Genomic DNA, 14668 nt, shown 5'->3' with positions numbered 1-14668 from the left:
TACGGTCAGTCATTTACTAAGTTGAAGACTTTCTAAATTGGCTACAGTATTAAATGCATTACCTGTTGAGGACAACCATGCATCCTCATGTGGTATGTTGAATAATAGTCTCTGGCTCTCTGATATGAGCCATTATTGATGCATTTTTTGCGATATTTCTTGGTCAGTTCTTGTGAATCAATGCTTGGCAAACAAAGTTTGAGTGAAGAGTAATTTTGAAAGGCTGATCTTGCCTCATCGGTTTGAGTAAATATTGAAAGGCTCACAGATGTGATTGATATTATGTGTTTAGCTTATTTTATATAGTATTGTAGTTTGTTAAAAGTCAGTGTCACAACTTTCTAAATTATATAAAGGTACACTACATTGCCAAGAGTATTGGGACACCCCTACAAATAATTTAATTCAGGTGTTCCAATCACTTCCATGGCCACAGGTGTATACAATCAAGCACCTAGGCATGCAGACGCTTCTACAAACATTTGTGAAAGAATGGGTCGCTCTCAGGAGCTCAATGAAATCAAACGTGGTACTGTGATAGGTTGCCAACTGTGCAATAAGTCCATTCGTGAAATTTCCTCAATACTAAATATTCCATGGTCAACTGTTAGTGGCAAAGTGGAAGCAATTAGGAACAACAGCAACTCAGCCATGAAGTGGTAGGCCACGTAAAATCACAGAGCGGGGTCAGCGCATGCTGAGGTGCACAATCCACAGAAGTCGTTAACTTTCTGCAGAGTCAACAGCTACAGACCTCCAAACTTTGTGTGGCCTTCAGATTAGCTCAAGAACTGTGTAGAGAGCTTGATGGAATGGGTTTCCATGGCTGAGCAGCTCATCCAAGTCTTACATCACCAAGTGCAATGCAAAACGTCAGATGCAGTGGTGTAAAGCACGCCGCCACTGGACTCTAGAGCAGTAGAGACGTGTTCTCTGGAGTGACCAATCACGCTTATCTCTCTGGCAATCCAATGGACGAGTCTGAGTTTGGCGGTTGCCAGGAGAACGGGACTTTCCTGACTGCATTGCGCCAAGTGTAAAGTTTGGTGGAGGGGGGATTATGGTGTGGGGGATGTTTTTCAGGGGTTGGGCTTTGCCCATTAGTTCCAGTGAAAGGAACTCTTGATGCTTCAGCATACCAAGACATTTTGGACTATTTCATGCTCCTTACTTTGTGGGAACAGTTTGGGGACGGCCCCTTCATGTTCCAAAAACTGTGCACCAGTGCACAAAGCAAGGTCCATAAAGACATGGATGAGCGAGTTTGGTGTGGAGGAACTTGAGTCCTGACCTCAACCCAATAGAACACCTTTGGGATGAATTAGAGCGGAGACTGTGAGCCAGGCCTTCCGTCTAATATCAGTGCCTGACCTCACAAATGCACTTCTAGAAGAATCTTTGGACAATCTAATTTTCAAATTTTTTTGCAATTAATTTAGATTCAGTTTGATCCCAGTTTAATTTACAGGCTCCCTTCCAACTTTTATTTTGTTGGTAATTTCATTGGTATTGCATTCTTTTCATTTTTGATATACATTTAAAGAAATGTGAATTGAAATATTTCTAATTAACGCAATATTTGCATGTTAATTGTGATCAGTCTTTTCTTTCTAGCACCTATAGTTGTCAACTGTCAGAAATGGTTAATTATTTTCACTTCTAGGGCATACAGGGCTTCATAATAATAGATTGTACTCTTAACATTATTAGATATGGATGTAAAAACAAGAGTTGCGTGAGCTCTGTAAGGATATCTGTACCCACAGCTCTCCGTAACGCTCCCTCCTGTGTTGCACGCGTGTCTTGCTGAGTCAGTGGGATTTCAGACACCTCACAGATCGGTGCGGCTAATCTCTGGCTGGCCGTGCGCTCGCATGAAGGAGACTTTGCTTTGGCCAGTGGCTCTTCGTGTGAACTGACATTAATGCCGCATGGGAGCCACCGCGCGCCTGCAGTCAGCCACTGCCATATAAACCACTGCTTCTCCTCTAAGAATTCAGCTGGTCTGGAGTGGTCTTGCGGGAAGTTAAATGGTTTATTTTGGGTTCAGCTTGCTGTCTTGTTGGCCTGAGCATTGTGGGTCTGTGAGCATTGAATCACTTATTTGTGCGTATATTACTGGGCGAAGAGCCAAACCTCAGTTATTTCACTGTAGAGAAAATGTGTTTCATGTGGGTTGATATTGACCACAAGTCTTTTGTGGAAAACTTTGATTCGTCACTTTTCGTCTACTAACAAGTTTGTTTTGGCATAATTTCTTCTGACTTTCTCCCTTCATAACAGTGTTTTTTTATTATCATTGAGACACTACTATGGTTTTTATTAATATTTTAAATGTTATTTTAACTAGTTAATTTAATAATTGTGTTCTGTTTGTCTTTTTTTGTCTATATAATGTCTTTTACATGTCTAAATAATTATTAATTTATTTTTATTATTTTAATTGTTTGAATTATTTTAGTATATCAAGCTAAACTAAATGATAAATGTTATCTTGGCAATTAGCTGAAATAACAAATGAATAAATAATCATTTTACTTTTTTTTATTTCAAATAACATTTTTATGATTTTTAAAATATATATATTTTATTGAATTTCAAAATAATAAGCTTTGAGAGTACAAGCATGTGATGAAGTAAAAACTAAATAAATACATAAATAATAATATAAATCTGTTCTGTTTGTCTTTTTTTTATGTATGTTTTTTATAATTATTTTATTTAATTTTTAAATTATTTTAGTTTATCAAGTTAAACTAAATGAAAATAATAGGTGTTATATTGGCAACTAGCTGAAATAAAATAAATAAAGGTTTTTACATTTTTACTTGATTTCAAATAACACATTTTCTTTTCTTTTTTTATTATTATTTTTATTGCATTTTCAGAATAATCAGCATTGAGAGTGCAAACGTGATAAGTATAAACTATATAAAAAATGAAATGCATTTTTAAAAAAGTTGTATTTAAGGATACATAGTAATCAATGTAATTTTAAGGGATTTACTTTTTTTTTTTTTTAAATAGTTTTAGTTAACTATAGTAACCCTGCTTCATAAGTTGAGCCAAACAACAAAGACTATTAATGGACTTTCAAGTGTATAATCTTTGTCCTGTGATGTTACGAAGTGCAAATCGCCTTTGTGCATTCGGGGGAAAGTCTGCATAACTGTATAAAACCAAATTTAACTGGTTTTGTTCAGAAGACTTGGTTGAGACTGGTCAATCTGTTGTTCCCACATGCCAATAAAAGTATTAAAGGCGCCCACGTAAAGTCTCAGAACAAATTAGGGCAGATTTTAAGCCTGAGCGGCGCAAGGTAACCATAAGATGACGGATGTTTTCTGGAGAGTGTCAATATTTGCGTGTGGAAAATGTTGAAGTGTGGCTGAGGAGATTATATTGTTCTGAACAATCGAAACCATGCGCCTTTCTTCCAAATCGTGTTTGTTTTTGATCACCCTGTGGAGAAAGACTAACAGCCCTCCGATGACAGCGAGAACACAATGAGTTTTCTCTCACTTTGTTTCTATTGAGGACATACGGGAAGAACGGCGTTCTCACAAGTTCTCCTGCACAGCTTTGTGAGCACTGACTGATTCTTTCGCTAGCGCTAGCAACATTTTACCATGGTAAGCTTTATTTCTTGCCGTGGTTTGGACCGTAGTTAGCATGTGCAGACTCTTATGTTCTCTTTTGTTTTGTTTGAACTGATCGAAGATGGACATGTTTCAGTTACTTGAGTGATTTGGGTCATTGGGTCATCATCCAGCACCATTTGATCAGGCACTTCATTATTTTATTTTATTTTATTTTAATTGTATTTTGTAATTTTATGTATTTCATTTATTTTTATTCCATTATTTTTTTTTTTTTACATTTGATTAAATTATGGTTTATTTTATTTTATTCTGTTCTATTTTATTTTATTTTATTTTATTTTATTATATTTGCTTTTATTATTCTATTTTTTTACTATTTTATTTTATTCTATTTATATCTTATTTTTTGTTTTTTATTTTATTATTTCTATTATTCTAATATTTTATTTAGGGCTCCAAGTGGTTTTATGTCAAAATAACATTTTAATTATTAAATTATTGAAAATGAAAAACTATCCCATCATTAAATATTAGTATTTAATATAAATATTGTATTTGTATTGTTATAGTTGTATGATAATGTAAAATAAAATTGTTATATTTTTCTTTAATTCTCTTTTTTATATATATTACTTTAAAATAGTAATATTTTATGATAATAATAATAATAGTAGTAATAGTATTTTATAGCCATATTGATATATAATCCAAAATTTTGGCCAAATTGTACAGCCCTACAAACAAGCACAGCAAACCTGACATGTGTTTTTTTTTTTTTTTTTTTTTGGTAACACTTTAAAATAAAAATCTCTTTCCACTTGAGTTTTTTATGGGCCACATGCAGCTCATGATACTGTTTCAGGATCGCACTCTGAAAACAGCAGCATATATATTTATTAAACCGCAAAATCACGATATCTATTTTTATTTCGATGTAACATGCAGCCCTACATCAGACCCCGATATCCTACAGAAAATTGATGCAGGCAGAGTAATTTAGTCCAGAATAACTGGTCACTGAAGGATATATCACACACAAAAAACTCTTTGTTCACCGTGGTATGCATGCATACGTCATACAAATGCATTATCTGGCGCTACAGAATGGCAGAAATTCTCCTTGTGTAATGTACCGTGTGAGCGGGCACATGAGGAAGAGGAGGCAGGAAAGATCTCTTGTAGTGGATGTGCAAGGACAGGTTTGGATGAGATGTTAGTCAAATTTGTTTTGATTTTGCAAGGAATTTTGAATGGAAAAGGTTTGTGGTTTCATTTTTTTGCATATAGGGAAAAAAAAGATATTGCTGATAATGAATTTACTGTGAATTAGTTTTATTCCAGTTTCCTTACATGTGTTTGTTTGGGTGATTATTGAGCAAATGAGAACGCTCCATTGAGGTGTAGCTAATGAGATTGTTTTTGACTTGAGGATATTTGCTCATGTCATTGCAATAAGCGCACCAATGAGCTGTAAAGCCTCTAGTGTTTACATTTGTTTTACATTTATATCCTGATTCTCATTTCATTTAGAAAGAGATTAACTACTGAAAAAACTGTATCGGGATCACTGGGAACTCTGACAGGGATCATATAAAATCAGGTGGTGTTCTGGGACCGTTGCTAATGCTTTTGACCACGACTCCCTCTAGTGATGGTTTAAGGATGCTGTTATCACTTCTTAATAGCAGGATTCATACTGTTACTACACCATCAGGAACAGTTGGTCATCAGAAAAACATACTATAAATATAAATTATTTTATTTTGCATTTCAAATTTTATTTTATTTTAAACTTGTTTTGAATTCATCCTGTGTGTTGTCCTCCAGCCCGAGTCATCAACCTCATCTGTCCGATTGCCACAGAGGGAGGAAGAGGAGGAAGGTGACCTGAACAAAGCGTTAGGTGTTCAGCGCTTCCAGCAGATTCTGAGCCCCACTCCCAAAGTTCCCGGCGAGCAGCACCGCACCTACAATGAAAAAGATTTTGAGTGTAAGTTTGCATTAAATATTTATATCTAAAATATATATGAGCGAGTTTGACAAATTGTGATGGCTAGACGCCTGGCTCAGAGCCTCTCCAAAACTGCAGCTCTTGTGGGGTGTTCCCGGTCTGCAGTGGTCAGTATCTGTCAAAAGCGGTCCCAGGAAGGAACAGTGGTGAACCAGCGACAGGGTCATGGGCGGCCAAGGCTCATTGATGCACATGGGGAGCAAAGGCTGGCCCGTGTGGTCCGATCAAACAGACAAGAGTTAATGTGATGCTTTGGGCAATGTTCTGCCCGGAAACCTTGGGTCCTGCCATCCATGTGGATGTTACTTTGACACGTACCACCTGCCTAAGCATTGTTGCAGACCATGTACACCCTTTCATGGAAACGGTATTCCCTGGTGGCTGTGGCTTTCTGCAGGATAATGCGCCCTGACACAAAACAAAAATGGTTCAGGAATGGTTTGAGGAGCACAACAATGAGTTTGAGGTGTTGACTTGGCCTCCTAATTCCCCAAATCTCAATCAAATCGAACATCTGTTGGATGTGCTGAACAAACAAGTCCGATCCATGGAGGTCCTCATTTGCAACTTACAGGACTTGAAGGATCTGCTGCTAACATCTTGGTGCCAGATACCACAGCACACCTTCAGGAGTCTAGTGGAGTCCATGCCTCAACGGGTCAGGGCTGTTTTGGCAGCAAAAGGGGGGGCCAACACAATATTCATAATGTTATGCCTGATCAGTGTATTTAATTATTTATTATTAATTGTATACATTTTTTTTTTTTTTTTTGGTGGAGCCAGCAATAGTACAGTAGTAATATACGATAGTATTAGTAATAGTATAAATAACATTGTCTTATAGGAGCACATTTCACTAGAGGTTTCAATCTTGTTTCGAAATAAAATGTTCCAATTTTACAGCTCTAGTACACTGAGTTTGGAACCCATAAATGTGAAAATGCAGAAATGAAACTCTGCTGTAATCATCCCCAGATCACCGTCACTCCTCCCATCACATCCACCATCCTCTGTCCAAACTCCCGGGAGACGGCAGGAGGAAGAAGAGTGGGAGGAAGAGGAGAAGGAGCAGCAATAAGGAGCACAGAGCGTGTGCCAGCCCCAGCAGTGCTTTGGCCATCGAAGAGGGTGAAGATGAGGAGGAGGAGGAGGAAGAAGAGTCTACAGAAGCCCAGAGCCCCACTCCAACTCCCACAGCAGACATTGAGAGAAAAGACAATGTTCAGGTAACCAGATTTAGGACTTTATTTGTCTACTGAAATAAATACTGTATACTGAAATGCAAACTCATATTCAGGTTCAAAGTTTGCTTACTGTTATGTAATTACTAAATATAATAGATTTTTCATTATTTCTATCATTTTATCTCTTGTCCAGTTCTTCGTGTCCGATGATGACCCTTATGTGTCCACACCTGAGACTTCAGATCCTCTTCCTGCACGAGGAATCCTGATCGTCCCCTCGTCTGCGGTGTGTTCGGAGCCCCAGGACAGCACATCCACTGAGTGAGTCCGCCTGCTTTAGCTTTCCATATGCAATTACGTTTAGTAAAAATATGCTGATAAATTCTCTCATCATTTAATCACTCTGGTGTTGTTCCAAACCTGTATGAATTTCTTTCTCCTGCTGAACACAAAAGAAGATATTTTGAAGAATATGGGTAGCCAAACAGTTGATGGAGCCCATTGTCTGCCATAGTATTTTTTTCCTAACTATGGAAGACAGTGGTGCCCATCAACTGTTCAAAATATCTTCTTTCGTGTTTAGGAGAAATAAATTCTTACAGGTATGGAATAACGTGAGGGTGAGTAAGGCCACATCCACATGAAGCCAGAGCTTTCCCTATCCAATCTTTCTTTCCCCCTCGTCTCAAGAAATATCTGCGTACACACGAAACCACTGAAACTGACTCAAAACGATGTAGTTTACATGCCAGACCAGTATGTGACGCTGTAATTCTGCCACAGAAATACACTAAAAACGGAGAAGAAGAGTTGTGGCTTTGATAGAGAGGCAAAATCTCACAAAAAATTACAATAAATACATGTACTACTTACCAGATTGTGTTTTATTAACGCCTACACCTACCCCAACCCTAAACCTACCCTTACAATAATGCAAATACAGTAATTAAATGAGAAAATATTGATGTGCGCATACCCAGTGCCCGTAGTTGTATCCCTTCTAGTCTTTACCGTGCGGGACGTGATGTGATGACATCAGCATTTCACAAAATATAGGGATGACTGTACACATGAAAACGCAAGGGTGTCGGTTTCAGATTTATCCACTGGTAACCCGGTTTAAAAAAATATCGGTTTCAGGCTCCCAAAACGTCAGATCCGTGTGAACGAAGCGCTGATACGGTACAACATTTGTATGTATACAGCTTAACACGTCTCCGTGTGGATGGGGCCTAAATGATGACAGGATTTTTCTTTTTGGGGGAACTATCCCTTTAATTATCATAATATAATGAGAAAATAATGCAAACATTATTAATGACTTGGTTTTCTTTGTCTTTCTCAAGTTATTTCTTCCATTTTGTTGTGAAATGTGCCCTGGAATTTTTTTTGTGTAATTGTGGTATTTTGCTGGAAACTGTGTCACCATAGTACATTTTTTTTAAGGGAAGTTCTCAGTGTCTTCAGATTTGTTATTTACTCATTTGAAGTGGAGGACATCGCAGGTTGTGTAGCTCGACCTATAAAGCATGCACCTTCAGCGTGTGTCCGCCTCTCTGTTCTTGGTTTACTGTAAATTGAATCATTAGATGCCAGTGCACAGCACACCCTGTTCGTTTCCTAGGACGAGTTATTTCAGAGACCAGCAGGGTATCAGTCTCTTTCCAGACCTCCATCACCGCTGTCTACATCACTCACCCGTTGCTACTAGCAACCGCACTTTGCTTTTATAAAGCGCTCTCCACCTTTCCTTTCTGCTTTCTCATCTTTTAAACGCAGGAGTGTCTTTACAAACATCAGGATTCATTGTCAAGATATTTCCAGCAGGTTGTTTTCTTCTGTTCTTTAGTAAGATTAACAATGACAGGGATTTTGTTCTTAATGTTTTTGGTCTAAGAAGCTTTTAAAAACATAACTCATTTTAAACTAAAGGTAAGTGCTCATGAAGATTTTGTATTTGCTGTTACTACTTTTCGATTAATCTGTTAAATAAATTGTGCATACTCTATAGTGAACTAGTTATAGTTATGATTGAGTATTCATGGCAAGTATTGTGTATTGTATTACTACATGCATCTTATTTTTGTTGTGGACGGACAAAATGCAATATTTTGCCTGCATGTTATTAAGCTAATTAAGTAATAAAACGCTTCCAAAAGATATTTATCATAGTAAAACACTAGCACTTTTTAAAAATTGTGAACACAAAGCAGTTTTTACTCCATGTATGTTCTTTTCAAAAAGTTTTCGCACGTTTATAGTCAGGGTTATCGTTAACTAACATTTAAAAACATTTATGTTAATAAAAATAAAGCTAAAATAAAATATAAATATTAGTTGAAAAACTTTAAACTAAACCGAATTAGAATTAGAACTGAAATAAGTTGAAGCTGAAGCATTACAATTATTAACTGGAAATATATAAAAACTAAGGGGCCGTTTACGTGAAAGCGTTTTCAACTAAAAACGTCAAACTTTTTACTTGTTTTGGCCATTCATTTACGCGACAACAGCGTTTTGGGGGCCTGAAACCGCAAGCTTTTGAAAACGGGTGACCATTAAAACGATACCATTGTCGTCTCTGTTAACCACAAAAACGCAAATTTGTGAAAACGTGATGTCATGTGTTCAGTCTGTAGATGCGTAGTGTTTCTTTACAAAGTGACATCACCAACTACTGGCCTGGCAGCAGAATACAGCATTTTTAGGGTGTGTTAACACTTTTAGGGTGTGGTCCGTTTTGCGTTCACATTGGCATTTTAACACCGAACCTAAAGATACCAAACCTAAAGGCATAGGTGTATGTTCACAACCTGATTGGTCGGCTTTTATTACGTATATTTCGCAACGGAACTTACGAATATCCAAAACAATACTGTGTGCTGGCCTAAATGTGCTCGTTGTATGTGCGTAGCTACTTATGATGATATTTTGTCCAGCTGAGAACTCGTGAAGAGCTTGTAAAATGTGTAAAGGAGTCAAAACAGCGGCAGGAATCCCTCCGTCACACACAAACAAACCAAGATCTGCTGCGAGGAGACGTGGTTCTGACGCCTGTACTGAACTGTGATGAGCAACATCACAACTATGATGAGAAAAATGCTTGAGCATTCTGTCCTTTTTAGGGTCGCAACTTGTGACATCATGTTCTGTTTTTTGGTCTGTGTTGCGTTCATCTTTCAGTCGAACCGCACCAGAGTTTGTTTGGAAGCGGACCGTGACCCATCTTTTCAGCGGTCTCTGTCCGCTTGTTTGGTGCGCACCAGGGTTTAGATGGCAGCGTTCACACTTATTCAACTGAACCGCACTGAGCAATCGCACCAGGGTTTGTTTTAATCAAATCCTGCATGCTAAGTGTGAACACCGCCTTAATCGGTTTTCGCAGATCCGTGTGAACGGGGATCGTATTGACAGTGTTGTCGCCTGTACACGAAAAGCACATAGGAAAAACGTTTAGTACACCGTTGTTGTGTAAACTTACCCTAAAAGTGAAAGAAAAACAAATTGTAATATTTAAAAAAAGAAAATAAAGCACATATTTAATAAAGCACATAACAAAAATGACTAAAAAATTATTATTTATAACAAAACTAAGATAACACTGTTTGTATAAATAATTTTTTGAAACCAACGTGACAGTCTTGTTTCCTCTCCTGTAGAACGCCTGAACCTGCTCCTCCGACCCCTAGCTCCACTGAGCCCAGCTCTCTGCCCCGTGTGTCGAGTCGCAGCTACGACCTTCAGGAGAGACGTCGCACGGGCAACATGACGGGGACCGAGCAGGCCAAATACCAGCGGATCCCCACTGATGAGTTTGAGGCTCGGACCCTGGCCTCGGCCGACCTGGATGGCATTAAAAGTGAGTAGGATCCGTCTCTACCTTGCTTTTTCAGGTTTGGTGAATAACTGTTCAGTTGTAATATGAAATCTTCAGGTACGTACTAGTGTTGTCACGATACGATACCTTGAAAAATATTGATATTTGATACCATTTTCGATACCACGGGGAAAACTGCCATATATACCGCAATACAATAAAAACATAATTTGTTATCTCATAATTTTTTGAAAATATGGGTAATTTTGTTGCAATAGCTTACAGCACACGGAGGCTTTATTTTAATCCGTTAATCTACATTTACAAAAAAAAAAAAAGTAATAAAATAAGAACAAAAACAAATTGCAAATGATAGCACAAAATAACTACAATAGAATAAAGAGACGAATAAAATAAACATGGCTTTAAGTTTTTAGGTGGGTATACAGGTAAGAAATGCTACAGAAATGAACGTAATCAAATGTAAAATGACTGGATGGTTTTCATTGTAAAAATTAAATACAGATTAATGGTTACAATTTAAGTTACAAAAGTCAAGAGCAGAGAATGATTTTCTTTGTCTTTTGTTCTTTGATGAACATGACAGACAGCTGCAGGTTTATTATGCTGCTGTCACTTTAAGAGTTTATGCACGGATCCAATATAATGTTACACCTTGTCCTAACTACACGCGACGTCGCAACACGCAATAAACTCTAATTAACATGGAAAAGATATCTCTTTTTGTCCTAACCAGCCTAACCATATTTTTCTGCGATGTCGCGGCTGGAACAACAACACAAAACATAATCTCAGGTAATGTTTGTGTGCTTTATTTAATGTTAAAAGCGTATAATGTGACTGAATATCATTTAGTGCTCCCAGCTTTGTAACATAGTCGTACTAAAAGCAACAATGGATAATTCACCTCAGATCTTGAACAAATGGAAACAAGAACGTTCAAACTGAACAAACAAGTATATTCTATAGTGACTCAGTATGTATTTTTTGGATTGTTTAAATGACGTAATATTTATGAATTTGATTATGTACTTATCCATTTCCTTGCGAGTGCCGTCAAGATTAATCTCTGGTGCCGTACACTTGCTGCGAGAGCCCGCCCACACGCTGTTCTGATTGGCTGTGTTTATTGATTGATTTGTCGCATTTCATAGTTGTGTTGCGTCTGGTGTGGACAGACAAGTTGCTTGTCTCTAGAATCTTATCGTGTCACGTGTAGTTAGGACACGGTGTTACACAACACAGCTATTTACGTTTCAAAACGTGCATTAACTGCACAAATCCAAATGATGCATTCAATTAGCCAAAAGTGCCAGTAAAGACACTTATAATGTTACAAAATGTTTCTGTTTCTAATAAATGCTATTCTTTTGAACTTCCCATTTTTTAAATAATCTTTAAAAAAAATCACGATTTCCACAAAAATATTAAGCAGCAAGCTGTTTTCAACATTGATAATATTATAAATGTTTCTTGAGCAGCAAATTAGCATATTAGAATGATTTCTGAAGGGTCATGTGACACTGAAGACTGGAGTAATGATGCTGAAAATGCAGCGTTTAAAAACTTCTCAAATAGAAAACAGTTATTTTAAAGTGTAATAATATTTCACAATTTTACTGTTTTTTTTAAATTACATAAATGCAGCCTTGGTGGTGGTGTAATTCTTTTTTTGATGCATATATATATATAAAAGACAATCCATGATCTGGTCTTCTGTGATTTCAACATCTAGTTTCATGGTCTCTCAAGTGATTTGTACCAAGCATCCCGCTACGCTTCACAGCAAGAGTCTTTTGTGCCCCAGAGTGACAAACCTTTCTCAGACTTCAGTTGTATAACAGCGGTTCCTGTAATATACCCCATCAGCTTTCTCCGTCTTCCTATGCGAGCCACTAATTCGTCTGGGAAAAGCCCATCTGCTGCGTATGCTGAAAGACAGGACTTACACAGTCTACCATTTAGTTTAACCTATGGATGTTGGGACATCAGTTCACAGGCAAATACAAGTCTGACAGCCGTTATAGACAATAATATGTTAAACTCTGCTCGGCTTTGTTGTGACTGTCAGCTCTAATCTGTCGTTGTAAATCACTGTCAGTGTGAACGCTTTTTTTAAGACGTTTGCATATACAAATCTTAAAGTGAATTTCAACTCGCAAAGTAGCTCTGTGGGAAAAAGCTTTGGCCTCTTTTCTTGATTGGAGTTTGTTCCTACAATCACCCTAGTTAGTCAAATCCCCTTCGGTTCCCGCCCTGACCTTTTTACCCTGAATGTCTTTGGCAACTGGCCCATCCTGTAATTTCACTCTGATGAGCTTGTAATGAACAAAGGCGATGACCTGCTTCGCAACTCTGCCAAGGAGATTTTACCTAGTGAGTGTGGTCATTTGACAGATTTGAGGAGGAAAATCCATCTTAAATCATGGAAATTTGATTTAATAATTATTTTTTTATTTTAGTGCATGTTTTTTTTTTTTATTCATGAATGTGGCATATAATACATTTGAGGTTAATTTCCATATCAGTTAAGCTCTTTCTACCATTTCAAAGTTTGGGATCAGTGAGGTCTGTTTAAAAAAAATAATAATACAAAAACAATGCTTTTATTTTGCAAGGACACATTAAATTAAGTGTGACAGTAAAGACACTTATCTTATATTACAAAATATCTATATTTCAAATAAATGCTGTTCTTTTGTACTTTCTGTTATCTATCAAAGAATCTTGAATAAAAACGTATCTCAGGTTCCACAAAAATATTACGCCGCACAACTGTTTTCAACATTGATAATAATCAGAAATGTTTCTTGAGCAGCAAATCAGCATATTAAAATGATTTCTGAAGGGTCATGGGTAACACTTTACAATAAGGTTTCATTTGTTAACATTAGTTCATGTATTAACTAACATGAAGTAACTAAGATCAATACATTTGTTACAGTATTTATTAATCTTTGTTCATGTTAGTTAATACAAATCCAGCTGTTCATTGTTTGTTCATGTTAGTACACAGTGCATTAACTAATGTTAACAAGATTTTAATAATGCATTAGTAAATGTTGAAATTAACACGAACAAAGATTAATAAATGCTGTAGAAGTGCAGTTCATTATTAGTTCATATTCACTAATGTAGTTAACTAATGAAACCTTATTGTAATGTTACCGGATCATGTGACACTGAAGACCGGAGGAATGTTGCTGAAAATTCAACTTTGATCACAGGAATAAAATACATTTTAAAATGAATTCAAATAGATTTTTTTTTTTTTTTTAATTGTAATATTTCACAATATTACAGTTTTTTTATTAAATAAATGCAGCCTTGGGTGAGCATAACAAGAAACTTTTTTCATAAACGTAAAAAAAACCAGCCCTAAACTTTAGAATGGTAGTGTGAAATTTTTTTTTTTTTTTTTTTTTTTTTGGAACATTTTCCCTTATTATTTAGGTAACCCTTTACAATAAGGTTTTATTTGTTAACATTATTTAAAATGAACTATCAATGATGTAGTACTTCTACATCATTTATTCATCTTAGTTAATGTTAATCTCAACATTTACTAATGCCTTTTTAAGATCGAAAGTGGTATCTGTTAACACATTGTGAACTTACATGAACATAAACATTTGTATTAATTAACTTTAACCAAGGTTGATAATAGGGCTGGGCGATAAAACGATAACGCTATGTATCGCGATAGACACATAATCGATATCAATAAAAATTGCGTTCGATAAAACGTTAAAACGATATTGTGATACAGTTTTCAGCTATATCGCTCCAGCCCTAGTTGATAAATGTTGTAAGAATATATTGCTCCTTGTTTGTTCATGTTAGATAATGCATGTTCACAAATGAGACCTTATTGTAAAGTGTTACCATTTATTTGTGTTACCATTTATAGAGTTTTCTACACAAAAATCAACTGCCACAGCCTTTCAAAGGTGAACTGTGTAAATTTGGCGGCATCTAGTGGTGAGGTTGCGAAGTGCAACTGCCCACCACTCTCCCCTCCCTTTCAAAGCAC

At 36.6% G+C, this 14668-nt stretch overlaps 1 protein-coding gene across 4 annotated transcripts in view; it reads left to right on the top strand.

Moving 5' to 3' along the window:
- slc4a2b (solute carrier family 4 member 2b) overlaps positions 1–14668 on the top strand; it is a 56697-nt gene that overhangs the window by 17625 nt on the left and 24404 nt on the right. For 2 of the 4 annotated variants that reach the window (XM_079806528.1, XM_079806530.1), the window contains exons 3-6: positions 5430–5592; positions 6589–6839; positions 6991–7118; positions 10457–10656. In XM_079806528.1, the coding sequence (XP_079662654.1) occupies positions 5430–5592; positions 6589–6839; positions 6991–7118; positions 10457–10656 (742 nt within the window). Of the gene's footprint in view, positions 1–3279; positions 3633–5429; positions 5593–6588; positions 6840–6990; positions 7119–10456; positions 10657–14668 lie in introns of those variants that run through there. The other 2 variants (XM_079806531.1, XM_079806529.1) reach the window with 2 other exon arrangements.

Source organism: Gobio gobio (assembly GCF_949357685.1).
Source record: "Gobio gobio genome assembly, chromosome: 23".
In the NCBI taxonomy this organism is placed as follows: Eukaryota; Metazoa; Chordata; class Actinopteri; order Cypriniformes; family Gobionidae; genus Gobio; species Gobio gobio.
The sequence above is the reverse complement of the archived record's forward strand: the minus strand, read 5'-3'. Positions and strand labels throughout refer to the sequence as shown.